The following is a 14,126-nucleotide window of genomic DNA, read 5'->3' as shown; positions in this document are numbered from 1 at the left end:
TTGATAGACTTTTATGGTTTATCAGTGATAGATTTCGTTGATAGACTTTTATGGTTTATCAGTGATATACCAACATTTGCTACATGGTCTATCAGTGATAGACTCCTATCATCGATAGATTTTGACAAAATTTGATATATTTGCAATTTTTTTAAAATGTTGCTATATTATTTTGAATATAATTGCTACATTTACAACTATCCTTAATGAAATCTATAATACTACAAATAATCAGATAGTTGTACAAAAATTTTAACCTAATTATTTAGTGTTTATATAGTTTGTAATTATAGTATCAAACTTTACGAATGGGTGCGGGCATGCATATAACCAATAATTAACATTTTCTTATTTTAAGATCGGAAACACCGTACTTTTTGATCTCGATCGATCCCCCTCTCATGATTTGTTCAAACGAAAAAGATAATTTTTTGATAACAAAGAATTAAAGGTTGGGATTGGTATACAAAACCCCACATCTGATCCAAAGGAGTTGCATCAAAGTTAATACAAAACGGAGGAGTTTAGAGAAAAACCTTCCAATTAAGAGATGATATTACATGAAGCGTAATAATTACAGATATATATGAAGTGTTCAATGACTAACAAATTAGAACTTCAAATCCCCAAATGCATTAACATATATAGAAATACATTTAGAAGTTTATTAATTTTACCAACCATTTTAAGACAGTGAAAAAAATTAATAAATTAAATTTCAGGTGTAAGTAGAAATATATTTTGAGCAAAACTAAAATAGAAAACACTGAGAGAAAAACTTAAAGGAATGTGTGATCAGCAATGGTGGATGTTGGTCTTCAAGGCAAATCATCATAACTAAAAATTTTGATCAAACAAATTAAAATTTTGAAAAACATAAAAAGAGAAAATAATCGAAGATCATAATCGTAAATAATGATTATTAAATATTGTTATTTGAAACGCTATATAACAAATTCAAAACATTTTAAGAACAACTTTGGTAGTCTTTCCTGACGTAGATATGGAATAAGTTAGATATAATTTATCAAGAGTATCAATTTAGATGACAACTTTATATTAGATTAGAGTTGACTTTACTTAAAAATAAGTTGTCTCGAAAAAGTTGCATGGAAGAAAAAAAAAATGCCCATACAAAATTACAAGAATGCAAATGTCGTAGAAGTGATCACTAGAAGACATCCATACATACGTGGATATACATACGTGGACATACATACATACATACATACATACATACATACGTGGATCAGTATCAATCTCTCCCTCTTAGAGTCAATGAGGTATTTAGTTTATTGAATAACCAATCACTATATTTATAGAATTTGTGTCGATACACGATGGCAGATAGATTAAGTACTACAAAACTTTCACTAAAATGTTACAGATCAATGTAAAATATATATGAATATATATCTTCTTACATTATATATACATCATTGTTATTAAATTCAAACTAAATTTTTATATAGTTAAACTCATTAAAAACATAGTTTAAATGTTTTAATCCTCCTCCAACAGCAAATGAATTTAAAAGCTCAATGTTTCTATCAACAATTTAGTATGAGAAAAAGACAATATATTTTCAAACTCTTGCTTGATTCATCCATATATATATATATATGCAGTTTCTTGTGAAGTTTTTTCTCTTTTTAATTTTCTAATTACAAATAATTAGTTTTAGATATTTTCCTTGTTACAATTACAAAACTTTAAACTTCTAAAAACCTTCCCTAAACTTGTACCTAGACATGGTGATACTATATATATATATGTACGAAGAAACTCAACATATATACCATACATCGAGTAATCTTAAGATGTATAGCAGAACAAAATGGTCATATTATTCACCGAGTAAATTTTAATATAAATAGCAAAGTTAACATGGTATACGTGAACAAGGCAGCCCCAAAAGGCAAAACAGACAGAAAAATTAAAAAGAAAAAAAAACCCTTAACAATCAGATGGAGAAAGCATTCATGCAGACAAGAGTGGATCTCAAAGACCTAATGTATATGTCATAACTACACTAAAGAAACACATTCACACATGATCAGTGTAGTACGCAATCACCATAGATACCATTTTTAATGATTTAGAAATCTAACTCTTTGAAACAAATGCTTACCACTTTTGAAGTAATGCATTTAAAATCATTTATATTCATTCAAGACAGTATTTCATAATAAACATAAATCATCTCTGAATTGTCAAATTACGAAAAACACTGCTCAAACATCTTGAAGTTAGATAATATATATACAAATTTTTCATAATACTCTTGAAACAAAATCATCACAATTCTAAGGAGAAGATGTACTGCTACGACCAGAGATTATAAATCACTCCAATTCCTGCTTGGAAGTGAGATTGTAGGTGTGTTTATAGTCTTTAATTTATAAGTGTTTTATAAACTTAAAAAGCATGAAAAAGAAAGTTTGGGATGGTAAAAGAAACAAACTCATATGAATTCAATTTTGAGATGAAATCTTATTGGTCATAGCAGATAAGACGCAATAATGTTAATACTGTTTTGTAAATGCTTTTTTACAACATAAAGTTTAGAGTGGGAATATAGTTTTTTTAAATTAAACTTCATTCAGATTTTAAACTTTGTGATAGCAAGAAAAAGGTAATTAAATACCATCTCTCTCTCTTCAAATCCCATATGTCTCTTCTAATCAAACCCATCTCTCTTCAACTTCTCTTCCTCCAAATAAAACCCCAAAGGAAGAAGATCTCAAATTTTAACCCTAAAAGTCTGTCTCTCTCTCTCTCTCTCTGGCTCTCTCTCTCTCTCTCTCTCTCTCTTCATTCTACTATTTGAAAACAGAAAAGATCTATAATTTCAACCTGTTTTGAGATTATATATAGACACTGATCCAAAGTTTTACGAGTTAAACTTCTAATCCTATCATATGGAAAGTCTACCTCCCAATTCGAAGTTCTGGCTACGGCCATTGTGTATGAACATATGAAAATATTTCTTTGAAGATTTCTTTCCAACAAAATTCGTAACAGTTGTACACAAGTCTAGGCAGGGTCATTATAATCCCTTTTTAAGTGTATATATGAAATGTTTAGCATTGACACACTTATTGAAAAGTTCGTGGAGAAATAGAAAAACTTATATTCTTTTTTTCTTTTTCTTTTTTAATTTCTACATATTAATTAACCATTCTATTAGTTTGCTTGAGTTTGAGTTTGAATAAGTCCAACTTTAATTTAGTCATTTTATTTAGAAAAAAAACATAAAAAAAGCAAAATCTCTAATTTCAAAGTCTTTGTAGAGAAATTTTTACACTCACGGATGTGGTAACATTAATTACAATCCATTGGTTTTATTTTATTATTTTGTTTTGTGAGTGTCTCAATCAATTTAACGTGCACTTAAATTTATCTTACATATATATAAAAAAAAAAACGTATAATCCTATGGCATTAAGGTTTCCAACAATATTCATAATAGGATATTAATTTTTATTTAGGTGATTAACATGGATTGAACTATTGAACTCTTAACTTTTTATTTAAAAAATAACAATAATGATTTATTTTCTTATAAAGAAAATCTTAAAATGTTTTGAATCGGAATAAAATTGGAATGGAAGCAAATGGAAAAGATAGAATTGGAATCGTCACTTACGTGTCTTAGGGTAACTAATTTAGCTTTTAATCCTTCTTAAGTCCATAATTCTCTAAAAAAATAGTCTTAGGTCCACAATAATTAAATTATTATTAATAAATGAAAAAGTTCAAAATTGACTCACACTTTCCCAAAGTTGAATAGAAAATTTGAATTTTCTTCCATTTTTGAACACTACATTTGTCTCAATCATTTACTTGACTTTATGAAGATCATGTCTAAGCTTATGAAAATTAAGCTTAATTAATAATTAGTTACCAAAAACTAATTTTATGAGCACTCTATTAATCTCTATTTTTTTTTAACTTTTCTCTTATATTTTATTATCTACTTTCTATTAATATTTTATAAATCAAGCTAGATGATGAAACTAAAAAAAAAAAAAATACTATTTTTGTTTTTTTATAAAGAAACCGATGAAGAACTTTAGAGCTATCTCATGAAAGAGCCTGGGAAACTCTAAAGTCTGCATCACTTCCAAAATTTTATTAAAATAGGGGCAACATGAGTTACAGAGAAAAAAGAAGGCTTAAGATAAGCCAATTAAGAACCAAAAATAGCTTTTAAATTTAAAGTTATTGAGGAAGAAGAGTAGCTTATGAACATCTTATCTTTTGCAAGCCAAGTGGCTGTTTGGTTACAGGCACTATCCAATATGGAATCTGTCTTTGTCGATGATCCCTTGAAAATTCTTCTGTTTCTTTCCAGCCAAATAGTCCATATGAGTGCCACCATATCATTGAACATTTTTTTGTCTTTGTTCTCTGATTGATAATGAAGGATATGAGGGAGCTTAGGCTGTCAAAGCTCCCATTTCTGCTTAGAATATCATTTATCTTCTACCAAAGATGGGCTGCTGTTTTACAGGAGAGAGGAAGATGTGGCTGCCCGACTCGCTTTCTTTTCTACACATTACACACCCAGTTTGGATTCAGGCACAAAGATTTCATCCTCATATGGATTTTATCTGGTTAACAGACCATCATTGATCAAAGTCCAAAGAAATACTTTGCATTTTTTGAGAATGTTTGTTTTCCAAAGGTTTATGAAGGCTTGCTCATTTGTGTTTGGAGGATGGACTGACTGATGCATGTTCAATGCAATTTTCACTAATCGAACAGAGAAGCTTTGATTGCTATTAGCTTCCATAATGGGGTGTCTTTGCCATTTTGTTCCAAAGAGCTTGGCAGACATGATTTGATCTCCTTCCATTGTTCCTGTTCCCTAAAAAAACCATACTTTTTAAAAATTTTGTTTTGATTTTTTAAAAATTTAACAAAAAATTAAACACTTTTTAGTTACTAAAGTAAGAAGAGAATTAATGTAAAGAAGAATTATATTTGATTTTAAAAACTGAAATAATATAAATGGGTATTAAATTGGGCCTTTGGTTTTTCTTTTCTTTTGTTTTTTATTAGTTCTACACATCCTAATCAATCATTTACTTGACTCTAGAGATAGTTTGAAGAAGTCCAAAGCATTTTTCTTTTTTGTTTCTGAAGAAAAATACAAAAACATGAATTAAAATGTATATATAAAGAAAATAGTTTATATGAAATGGAGCTGATGCTGCTTAGCTTTCTCACCCATCCTTTTTTCCCATATCAATTTCTCTTACACTTCAAATTGGGTTCCACTTAATTGTTTCTTTTTTTTTTTTTTTTTTTTTTTGTTGTTTCTTTGTTCTTTTTATACATCCAAATCATTTATTTTACTTGACTTGACTTAAAAAGATCCCCAAACTTCAGTCTTCTTCCTCTTTTCATTTTAGGAAAAAAAAAAAAAAAAAAAAAGAAGAAGTTAAATTACAAAGAAAAAATTGTCCCTGAAATTTGAAGCTTGTGTTAATATATATATATATATATATATATATATATAAAAGGGTGAGTAACTGAGACATTAGATTTTGTGTAAACCAGTACCCGTCCTCCATTAGCATGGCAGTAGTGATGATGTGCTGCTACTTCTTCCTTCTCTTTCTTTTCCTTTCTAATATTTCACTTATTGTGAATTCTCAATTACATCATCATCATCATCATCATGTGTGTGATCCTAAACAAAGCTTAGCGTTACATCAATTCAAGAACGCTTTTTTCCAGCCTACTCCAACATCATCATCATCGTGTGGTCAATATCTGCACATGACAGTACCTTTTATGAATCTACACCTCATTATCGGCTTTCCAAATGGAATGAGAACACAGATTGTTGTTTATGGGACGGCGTGGAGTGTGACGATAAAGGACAAGGCCATGTTGTTGGTCTTCATCTCGGCTGCAGTTTACTCCAAGGAATTCTTCATCCTAACAGCACCCTTTTCACCCTCTCCCACCTCAAAACCTTGAATCTTTCTTTTAACGATTTTTCAGGATCTCCAATTTCACCTCAATTTGGAATAATGCTTACTAACTTGAGGGTTTTGGATCTTTCCTACTCTTTCTTCCAAGGCCAGGTTCCCATGCAAATGTCATACCTATCTAACTTGGTTTCCCTTAATCTTTCTCATAATTATGACGATCTCAGTTTTTCAAATGTGGTTATAAATCGACTTGTTCATAACCTAACCAATCTAAAGGATTTTAAACTTGCTTCTACAGATCTTTCTCACGTCACACCCACTTCTTTCATCAATTTATCTCTCTCTTTACGGTCTCTGGATCTTTCTTATTCTTCCTTGTCTGGAAATTTTCCAAACCACATTTTCAGTCTTCCAAATTTACATTTGTTAAATCTTCAAGATAACCTTGAGTTGAATGGACATCTACCCATGTCTAATTGGAGTAAATCCCTTCAAATTTTGGATCTTCATCGAACTTCTTTTTCAGGAGGGATTCCCAACTCCATTAGCGAAGCCAAGGTCTTAAGTTACTTAGACCTTAGTGGCTGCAACTTCAATGGTGAAATTTCTGATTTTGAAACTCATTCTAATCCTTTGATCACGGGTCAATTAGTACCAAATTGTGTTTTCAATAACATCACCCAACAAACTTGGTCCTCCAATTCATTTACAAACGTTTGTACAAATACACCACTTCGAAATCTTATTCATGTGGACTTGAGTCATAACTCATTTACAGGTATCATACCTTCTTGGATATATTCATTGCCTAACTTAAAATATTTGTATCTATCTGATAACGATTTCTCTGGTTTCATGAGGGATTTTAGATCCAACTCATTAGAGGTTCTTTATTTAAATTATAACAACTTGCAAGGTGAAATCTCAGAGTCTATTTATAGGCAACTCAATCTAAAATACTTAGGATTGGAATCCAATAATATGAGTGGAGTTTTGGATTTGGACATGTTGTCGAGAATCCCAAGTCTAAGCGTTCTTCAAATTTCCAATAATAGCCAACTTTCAATATTCTCAACCAATGTTAGCTCCTCGAATATTACTCATGTTGATATGGCATCCCTCAATAATTTAGGAAAAATTCCCTACTTTTTGAGAAACCAAAAGAACTTGGAGACTCTATACCTTTCAAACAATCAAATTGTAGGAAAAATTCCTCAGTGGTTTTCTGAACTGAGTGATTTGTACTTCCTGGATCTATCTCATAATTTTTTATCCTCAGGAATAGAGTTGCTCCTTACTATGCCAAAGCTGGAGACAGTCCTTCTTGATTCAAACTTGTTCAATAATCTACCTGTTCCCATGTTGCTGCCATCAACAATGACTGTATTTAGTGTTTCAAATAATAATATCAGTGGAAGTGTCCATCCTTCAATCTGCCAAGCCTCCAACCTTTCTTTTCTGGATTTGTCCAATAATAGCTTGAGCGGTGAACTTCCATCTTGTCTCTCAAATATGACTAATCTACATACTTTGATATTGAAAAGTAACAACAACTTTTCTGGAGTTATTCCCATACCACCAAGTATTGTGAATTATATTGCTTCAGAAAATCAGTTTGTTGGAAAAATCCCTCATTCAATTTGCCTTGCTCTTGACGGCCTTCATATTCTCAGTTTGTCAAATAATCGAATGAGTGGAGGAACAATTCCATCATGTCTCACAAACATCACTTCTCTTTCAGTTTTGGATTTGAAGGGTAACAACTTTATTGGTACAATTCCAAAATTGTTTCCCACAAGATGTCAACTGACGAGTCTTGATCTGAATGACAACCAAATAGAAGGAGAATTGCCACATTCATTGTTGAATTGCAAAAAACTTGAAGTTTTGGATCTCGGGAATAACAACATAACAGGTTATGTAATTCTCTCACTTATAATGAATCCAAAAACATAAATTCATACCTCACCTAAATTTCATCTATGTTAAATTATTTAATCATATCAATTAAATATTACATAGTCACACTATATAGTTTTTTTTTCTCTAGTATATAATTTAAATGGATCAATCACACTAAACATCAAATTTTATTCATATTCTATCTTTACAGGCTATTTTCCTCATTGGTTAAAAGCTGCTCTGAATTTGCAAGTTCTCATCCTTCGATCCAATGGATTTTATGGTCATATCAACAATTCCTTCACCAAAGATTCTTTCTCAAACCTACAAATTATTGATCTCTCTCGCAACTATTTCAGTGGACCATGGCCTTCAAAGTTTTTTAACAACATGAGGGCCATCCAGAAAGTGGAAAACCAAAAGTCCAACTCTTTTGTTGAAGATGTTTTCTATAGAAATTCAATTGTTATATCATTAAAAGGGTTGGAACAGAATTTGGGAAGAAATCTTTTCATATGGAAAACTATTGATCTGTCGAGTAATGATTTTAACGGAGAGATACCAAAGGAAATTGGAACGTTAAGGTCTTTAGTAGGATTGAACCTTTCACACAATAAGCTTAGTGGTGGGATTCCTACATCACTTGGCAATTTGAGCAATTTGGAATGGTTGGATCTTTCTTCAAATGAATTGTTTGGTAGCATTCCTCCTCAGTTGGTTTCTCTAACGTTTCTCTCATGTTTGAATCTCTCACAAAATCAGTTGTCAGGTCCAATTCCTAAAGGCAAACAATTTGATACATTTGAGAATTCTTCCTACTTTGGAAACATTGGACTATGTGGGAGTCCTCTACCCAAATGTGATGCAGATCAAAGTGACCACAAATCTCAACTATTACAGAAAGAACAAGAAGAAGATGACAGTTCTGAGAAAGGGATTTGGGTGAAAGCTGTGTTCACGGGGTATGGATGTGGGATTGTATTTGGAATATTTATTGGGTATGTTGTTTTTAAATGTGGGAGACCCATGTGGATTGTGGCAAAAGTGGAAGGCAAAAGAGCTCAAAAAGATCCAAACATCTAGGAAGAAAAATAAGCCCAGGAGAAGAAATGAGTAGACACATGCTTTGTTGATTTATGAACAACTTGTGTTTCTTCAAGAGAACTAAATCTGTGGAAGGCAATTATTTTCAAGTAAACATCATTTCAATCTATTAGCTTATATGTTGTTTTATTAGATTTTATCCTATAAGTTTGTTTTTCTAAAATTGTGAAAATGTAGTCAGCAGCATGAATGTTAAGGAATAAAAACCTTTTCCCTTTTAATTATTATAGAAATCAGGTCATGCTCATGCCCAATTATTTTAGATTTTTTATAGTAATTATTTAAGGAAATGTTGAAAAGAAGATTAACATGGATGGAAAATTGGGACTGGGTCACAAGTGATTGAATGACACTTATTATAAGAGTTTATAAATGATGAGCAATCCTAGTTAGAATTTCCCCTACTAATATACTTGCACTGAATAGCAATTCCATTTCCCTTGTTGAGAGAGAGAAGAAGAAGATATGCATTTAATATTCGGGAATTGAAAAGAAATGAAACTTCATTTGAAAAACCATAGCTACAACTACTACAAAGCATAGCATAGCATCTAATTAAAGATCTATTGACGCTCTATCTGAATGGTAACATGGCTGATGTTGTACTCTCTTCTAATATACTCAATGACTTTGTCCAATACCATGTCTGCATTTGCCTCTGGCTTTATTATAACATGACATGCCAATAGAATCTTCCCAACAGTTATGGCCCAAATGTGCAGTTCATGGATTGCAACTACCTCCTCCATCTCACACAAACCCTTTTCGAGCTTTGTTGCATCCACCTCCCGAGGCGTGCTCTCCATCAAAACCTCAAGGATATTTCTAAGCATTTGAATTGTTGTGCACAACACAATCGCAGAGAAAATGAGGGTGCATATCAGATCAAGAATCATGTATTCTGGTCTATACCATATGATTGCCCCACCGATCATTACCCCGATGCTTTGGATGGAATCTCCAAGTACATGAAGATAAGCCCCCTGTACATTTATGTTCCGTTGTTTCTTTTGCGTTTTTGTAACCTTTCGTGAACTATCAAGCAAGGGGACAGTTGTTGATTCCTTGTGTTCGTGATGGTGGTGGTGGTGCTCAACACCATCGCTGGCAGCTCCCTTCTCATCATGGTGGTGGTGGTGCATGGTCACACTTATTCCATGACGATGTCTATGATCTTCCTCACCATGTTCGTGGCTGCCATGACCATGGTCATGCTCACCATGTCCATGATTGTGACCATGAGAATGGGCATGACCATGTTCATGACCAAGTAGCAGAGCCATGGCTATGTTCACAACTAACCCAAATGTAGAAACAGCAAACATGAGCAACCCCTTAACTTCTCCCGGACCATTGATAAGACGGACAATAGCTTCGTAAACAAGAATTCCAGCAAGAAGCCAGATCATCTGAATGGAAACAAGAGCACCAAGTATTTCAATACGGAAGAAACCATACGACTGACGTGGAGTTGCCTCCCAACCAGAGGCCCAGAGTGAGAACAAAGAAATAGCAAAAGCAGCAACATCTGACAACAAATGAGCAGCATCAGTCAATATTGCAAGACTGTTTGCTTTGATACCTCCGACTACTTCTACACTCATAAAAACGATGCAAAGAACAACTGCTATGCAAAGCTTTCGCATGGATGCAGATCGCTCCTTTGCGTCTTTCGAGCTGTTCTTTGCATCAGAAAATCCGCAAGAAGGTGCATCCCCACAAATTTTACTTCCCACAATGCTTGGCCCTACAGCTTGCACATCTCCACACACTTCAATTATGTGACCATGATCTTGCACTTCCATCTGAGATTCAGTAAGAAAAGATGTTTACAGGAGAACTCAAAGATATGAACATCAAAATATGAAACATAGATTAACAAGCTAAAACGATCATCTTGACAACAAGGATAAGCTCAAAAGCAAGGGCATTAAAATCCTCGGTTCTGAAAAAATAAATCTTTGAGATATTTATAACTTAGCAATGCATTGTGATGCATTAAACTCATGACAAGACACGCCAGCTGATAGAATGATCATTTCCCTCACACATATATAACCTATTGTTCCATCTCATCCAAAATAACTAAACAATTCCCTACCTGTCATTAAGAAAATAGTCGCCCACAAGTCATTGCAGAGGCATTATTTCAATGGTAAAAACTAAGATGTGAGGTGAAAATGTTCAAAAAAACATAATACCAGATATGAACCATTCAGAATTAAGAAATTTAGTCGGACCATTCAACGTAAAAAAAAAACGAATGCTGAAAATCATAATGTGAAAATTGATTAGACATGGCAACACATGATTAGGTTGAGGCCTTCATGAAGGGAGACACAAGGCAGTTCAGGATTAAGAAAATCAGATGTGGGGGAAATGTTTAAAAAAACATAATACAAATAAAAAAAGCATTCATAATTAAGAAACTCAGTCAGATAATTCAATGTAAAAAAATGAAAAGCCGCTGAAAATCATAATGTCAAAATCAATTTCATATATGGCAGAACGCAATTAGTCCGAGGTCTTTCATGAAGAGAGACACAAGGCAGTTTGAAAGGAACTTGGCTCTTCAGAGGATCATGAAAATAAATTACCCATTTCCCATTTCCAATTTCCAATAAAAAAAATGGGTTGATCCATATGACAAAAAACACATACCTCACAAGCAATGCATATTGAACAGTTAACTAAATGATAACTATAACAATTAGAAACACCCTGATACGATTGAGTTTCCCTAAGAACGTTGAACAGTTAACTACATGATAACTATTGACCAATGTACCTTTTTAAAATAAGATAACCTTTAGCATGAGATGATGGGATAAAGTAATCGCCAAACTTAGACAATGTACCTTTTTAAAAACAAGGAACAAGCATCAACATATGAGCTGCAACATTTGGGTGTCAAGAAAACTCGTAAGAAATTAATTCCTAGGTAGATGGCCACCATGGATAGAACCCATGGCCTCTTAGTTAGTTATTGAGACTATATCTCCCTTTTTACCACTAGGCCAACCCATGATGGTTTCCTCCGAGTCTTTCCTTATTCATACATAACTTTTACTAACCAATAACCACCAGACCAACCTATAATGGTTTATTAGCAAACTTCTACATCAGATATGCAAGTTATCCTATACATAATAGGCTTCTAGTTAGCTCAGTATATATTATACACTAATAATAAAGACTAACTTGTCAGCAGTAGATGCCACATGAGACGAGAATCTATTCAGGAGCAGGGGATTGAGAAGATAGCATGGTTAGCCATCGTTGTGCAAAAATATCCTAAATAACAATTTTGGTATTGAACTTGAAAATTAATAAGTAGAGAGCAAAAATTGGCAGACGGAACAATACAGTCTACATAAATGCAAGCAGTTTTACGTAAAACCTTTGGATCAAAATTTGGCCCAATGTTCCTCTTTGGTTGAGACTCTTTGCTAAATTCTCAGGAGGGCCACGGAAGATCTTGACCATTGCTTTGTAGATGTGATTTTGCAAGAGTTGTGTGGAGCCGTTTCTTTGAGGATTTCAGTTTTAACTTTGCTAGCTTCCAGAGTTGTAGGGACTCAATTGCATGGTTTCCTCTTCATCCAACATTTCATGAAAAGGTTCAGTTTTTTTTTTTTTTTTTTTTTTGGCAAGGTGTACTGTGTTCCATTTCGTGGTGTAAGAGTACAATTGAATCATATCATATCAGTGAACAATAGAATTTTCAAGGCTCAGAGATTCCTTAGCTATTTTGGTCTCTAGTTAGATAATTAGATTCTATATTTCTCTTTGGACCTTGGGGACAAGATCTTTTCATAATTATTTGTTAGGTCTTATTTTATTGGATTTTATTTGTAGTTTGTGACTTGGCTCCCCATTTTTTTTGTAGGCTTCTCTTCTTTGGCATGTCATTGTATTTGTTCGTTTCTGCCCTATGAGTGTTTGATCTATCATCAAAAGAAGAGAATGTATGTTTCATGTTTTTTTAAAGAAGAAAAAAACAACCAAATTAACTTGTTTGAGAACTATTTTCTGTTTGTTGTAGAATTTAGTATATATAATAACAAGCTGAACGGGGAAGACCTCCCTCTCAAGAAATATCTTCAAGGCACAAAAGATGTGAATTCTATGACCCCTCAAAAATGGAGAAGCTATTAACAAGCTGAAAATTGCACGAAGTGCAAAGGCAATCAATATCAAGCAAAAGAAACCATAATAATACAAATCTCAAAACGGTATCTCTGAAAAAAAACGGCATAACGATTAAACACACACCTTGTAGAAGAAATAAAAGACTAAACCAACCAAACAGCATCCAACAGAAAAACAAAAGGGAAATAAACAAAACACAGTTAAACCACACGTCTAAGAGAAACACAAATTATGAAACTAACAGAAACCAATCCTTTAACTCAAGTTTGTGCTTTTCAACTCCAACCATCAATTGGGTTTACATATAAAACAAAATCATAGCCAAATCAATTAAAAAAAGAAAAAGATAGAACAAGAGAGCATCGACATATGAGCTGCAGCTATAGCAGACAAAATCAAAAAGAAGAATAATGTATGAACAAAAAAAAAAAAAAACTATCAGAACAAAGAATCGGAAAGAATATACGAAAGAATGGACGGCACATAATCGAATAGTACTACATGCATCAGAATCGGAAATAATGGGAGAAAAATCGAAAAAATTAGTTGGAAAATGGAAATGCAGAAAAAGAGGAAAAGGGAAAAGTGAAGAGATGGAGAAAGGAAGAAAAAAAAAAAACCTGGAGTTGGGTTGTGTGCATGTGCCTCTAAGGTTGAGAGGGAGAAGAAGAAAGCCCTAGGAAAGGAATTTGTAGAGTTCGAAAACAAAATTGGGGTGGCAACTCGCAACTTGCAAGTTCGCAACTTTGTACAAAAATATCGAATAATAAGCAAACAAACAAACAAATAAATAAATAAATGGTTCTTCAAAGAAAATAAAATATAATTATTGGTATCTATTAAATTCATTTAAAATTCATTTTTTTATCCAAATTAATTAGAGAGGTAATGAAGTAATACTAAAATTGAACAAAGTAAAGTATTGAGAATTTGAAACTAATTTTTTAATATTTAGATGCTTTTATGTTTTTTTCTTTATTTGTATGCATCTTTTCAATTAAAAGGAAAAAAAAAACACTT

General features: G+C 32.6%; 2 protein-coding genes across 4 annotated transcripts; one reads left to right on the top strand and one right to left on the bottom strand.

Annotated features, from left to right (window-relative positions):
• Positions 1–5,544: 5,544 nt before the first annotated feature.
• On the top strand, positions 5,545–9,160 carry LOC103498977 (receptor-like protein 33). Of its 2 annotated transcripts, XM_051092108.1 has the most exons (3): positions 5,545–6,726; positions 7,228–7,863; positions 8,062–9,071. In XM_051092108.1, exons 1-3 carry the CDS (start codon positions 6,048–6,050, stop codon positions 8,931–8,933), a joined length of 2,187 nt encoding a protein of 728 aa, XP_050948065.1. In that variant the 5' UTR covers positions 5,545–6,047; the 3' UTR covers positions 8,934–9,071. The 2 variants fall into 2 exon arrangements, with proteins under 2 accessions (XP_050948065.1, XP_050948064.1); XM_051092107.1 differs by having other exon boundaries at positions 5,545–7,863; positions 8,062–9,160.
• A 133-nt stretch (positions 9,161–9,293) lies between these two features.
• LOC103498976 (metal tolerance protein 1-like) lies at positions 9,294–13,871 on the bottom strand. 2 transcript variants are annotated; one of them, XM_008461819.3, is made up of 2 exons: positions 13,727–13,871; positions 9,294–10,759 (listed from the first exon to the last, which is right to left on the bottom strand). In XM_008461819.3, the coding sequence occupies exons 1-2, from the start codon at positions 13,745–13,747 to the stop codon at positions 9,518–9,520; spliced, it is 1,263 nt and encodes a 420-aa protein (XP_008460041.1). In that variant the 5' UTR covers positions 13,748–13,871; the 3' UTR covers positions 9,294–9,517. The 2 variants fall into 2 exon arrangements, with proteins under 2 accessions (XP_008460041.1, XP_008460043.1); XM_008461821.3 differs by lacking the exon at positions 13,727–13,871 and adding an exon at positions 12,355–13,466.
• Positions 13,872–14,126: the final 255 nt, after the last annotated feature.

This window comes from Cucumis melo, chromosome 11, assembly GCF_025177605.1.
Source record: "Cucumis melo cultivar AY chromosome 11, USDA_Cmelo_AY_1.0, whole genome shotgun sequence".
Taxonomy (NCBI): domain Eukaryota; kingdom Viridiplantae; phylum Streptophyta; class Magnoliopsida; order Cucurbitales; family Cucurbitaceae; genus Cucumis; species Cucumis melo.
This window is presented reverse-complemented; position numbering and strand designations above follow the sequence as displayed.

Bases quoted from the DNA above. Each gene is read 5' to 3' on its own strand.
- LOC103498976 (XM_008461819.3), bottom strand. From the start codon at position 13,747: ATGCACACAACCCAACTCCAG. The intron at 10,760-13,726 runs GTTTTTTTTTTT...ACTGAATCTCAG, and splicing joins TGCACACAACCCAACTCCAG to ATGGAAGTGCAAGATCATGG.
- LOC103498977 (XM_051092107.1), top strand. From the start codon at position 6,048: ATGCTTACTAACTTGAGGGTTTTGGATCTTTCCTACTCTTTCTTCCAA. The intron at 7,864-8,061 runs GTTATGTAATTC...CTATCTTTACAG, and splicing joins CGGGAATAACAACATAACAG to GCTATTTTCCTCATTGGTTA.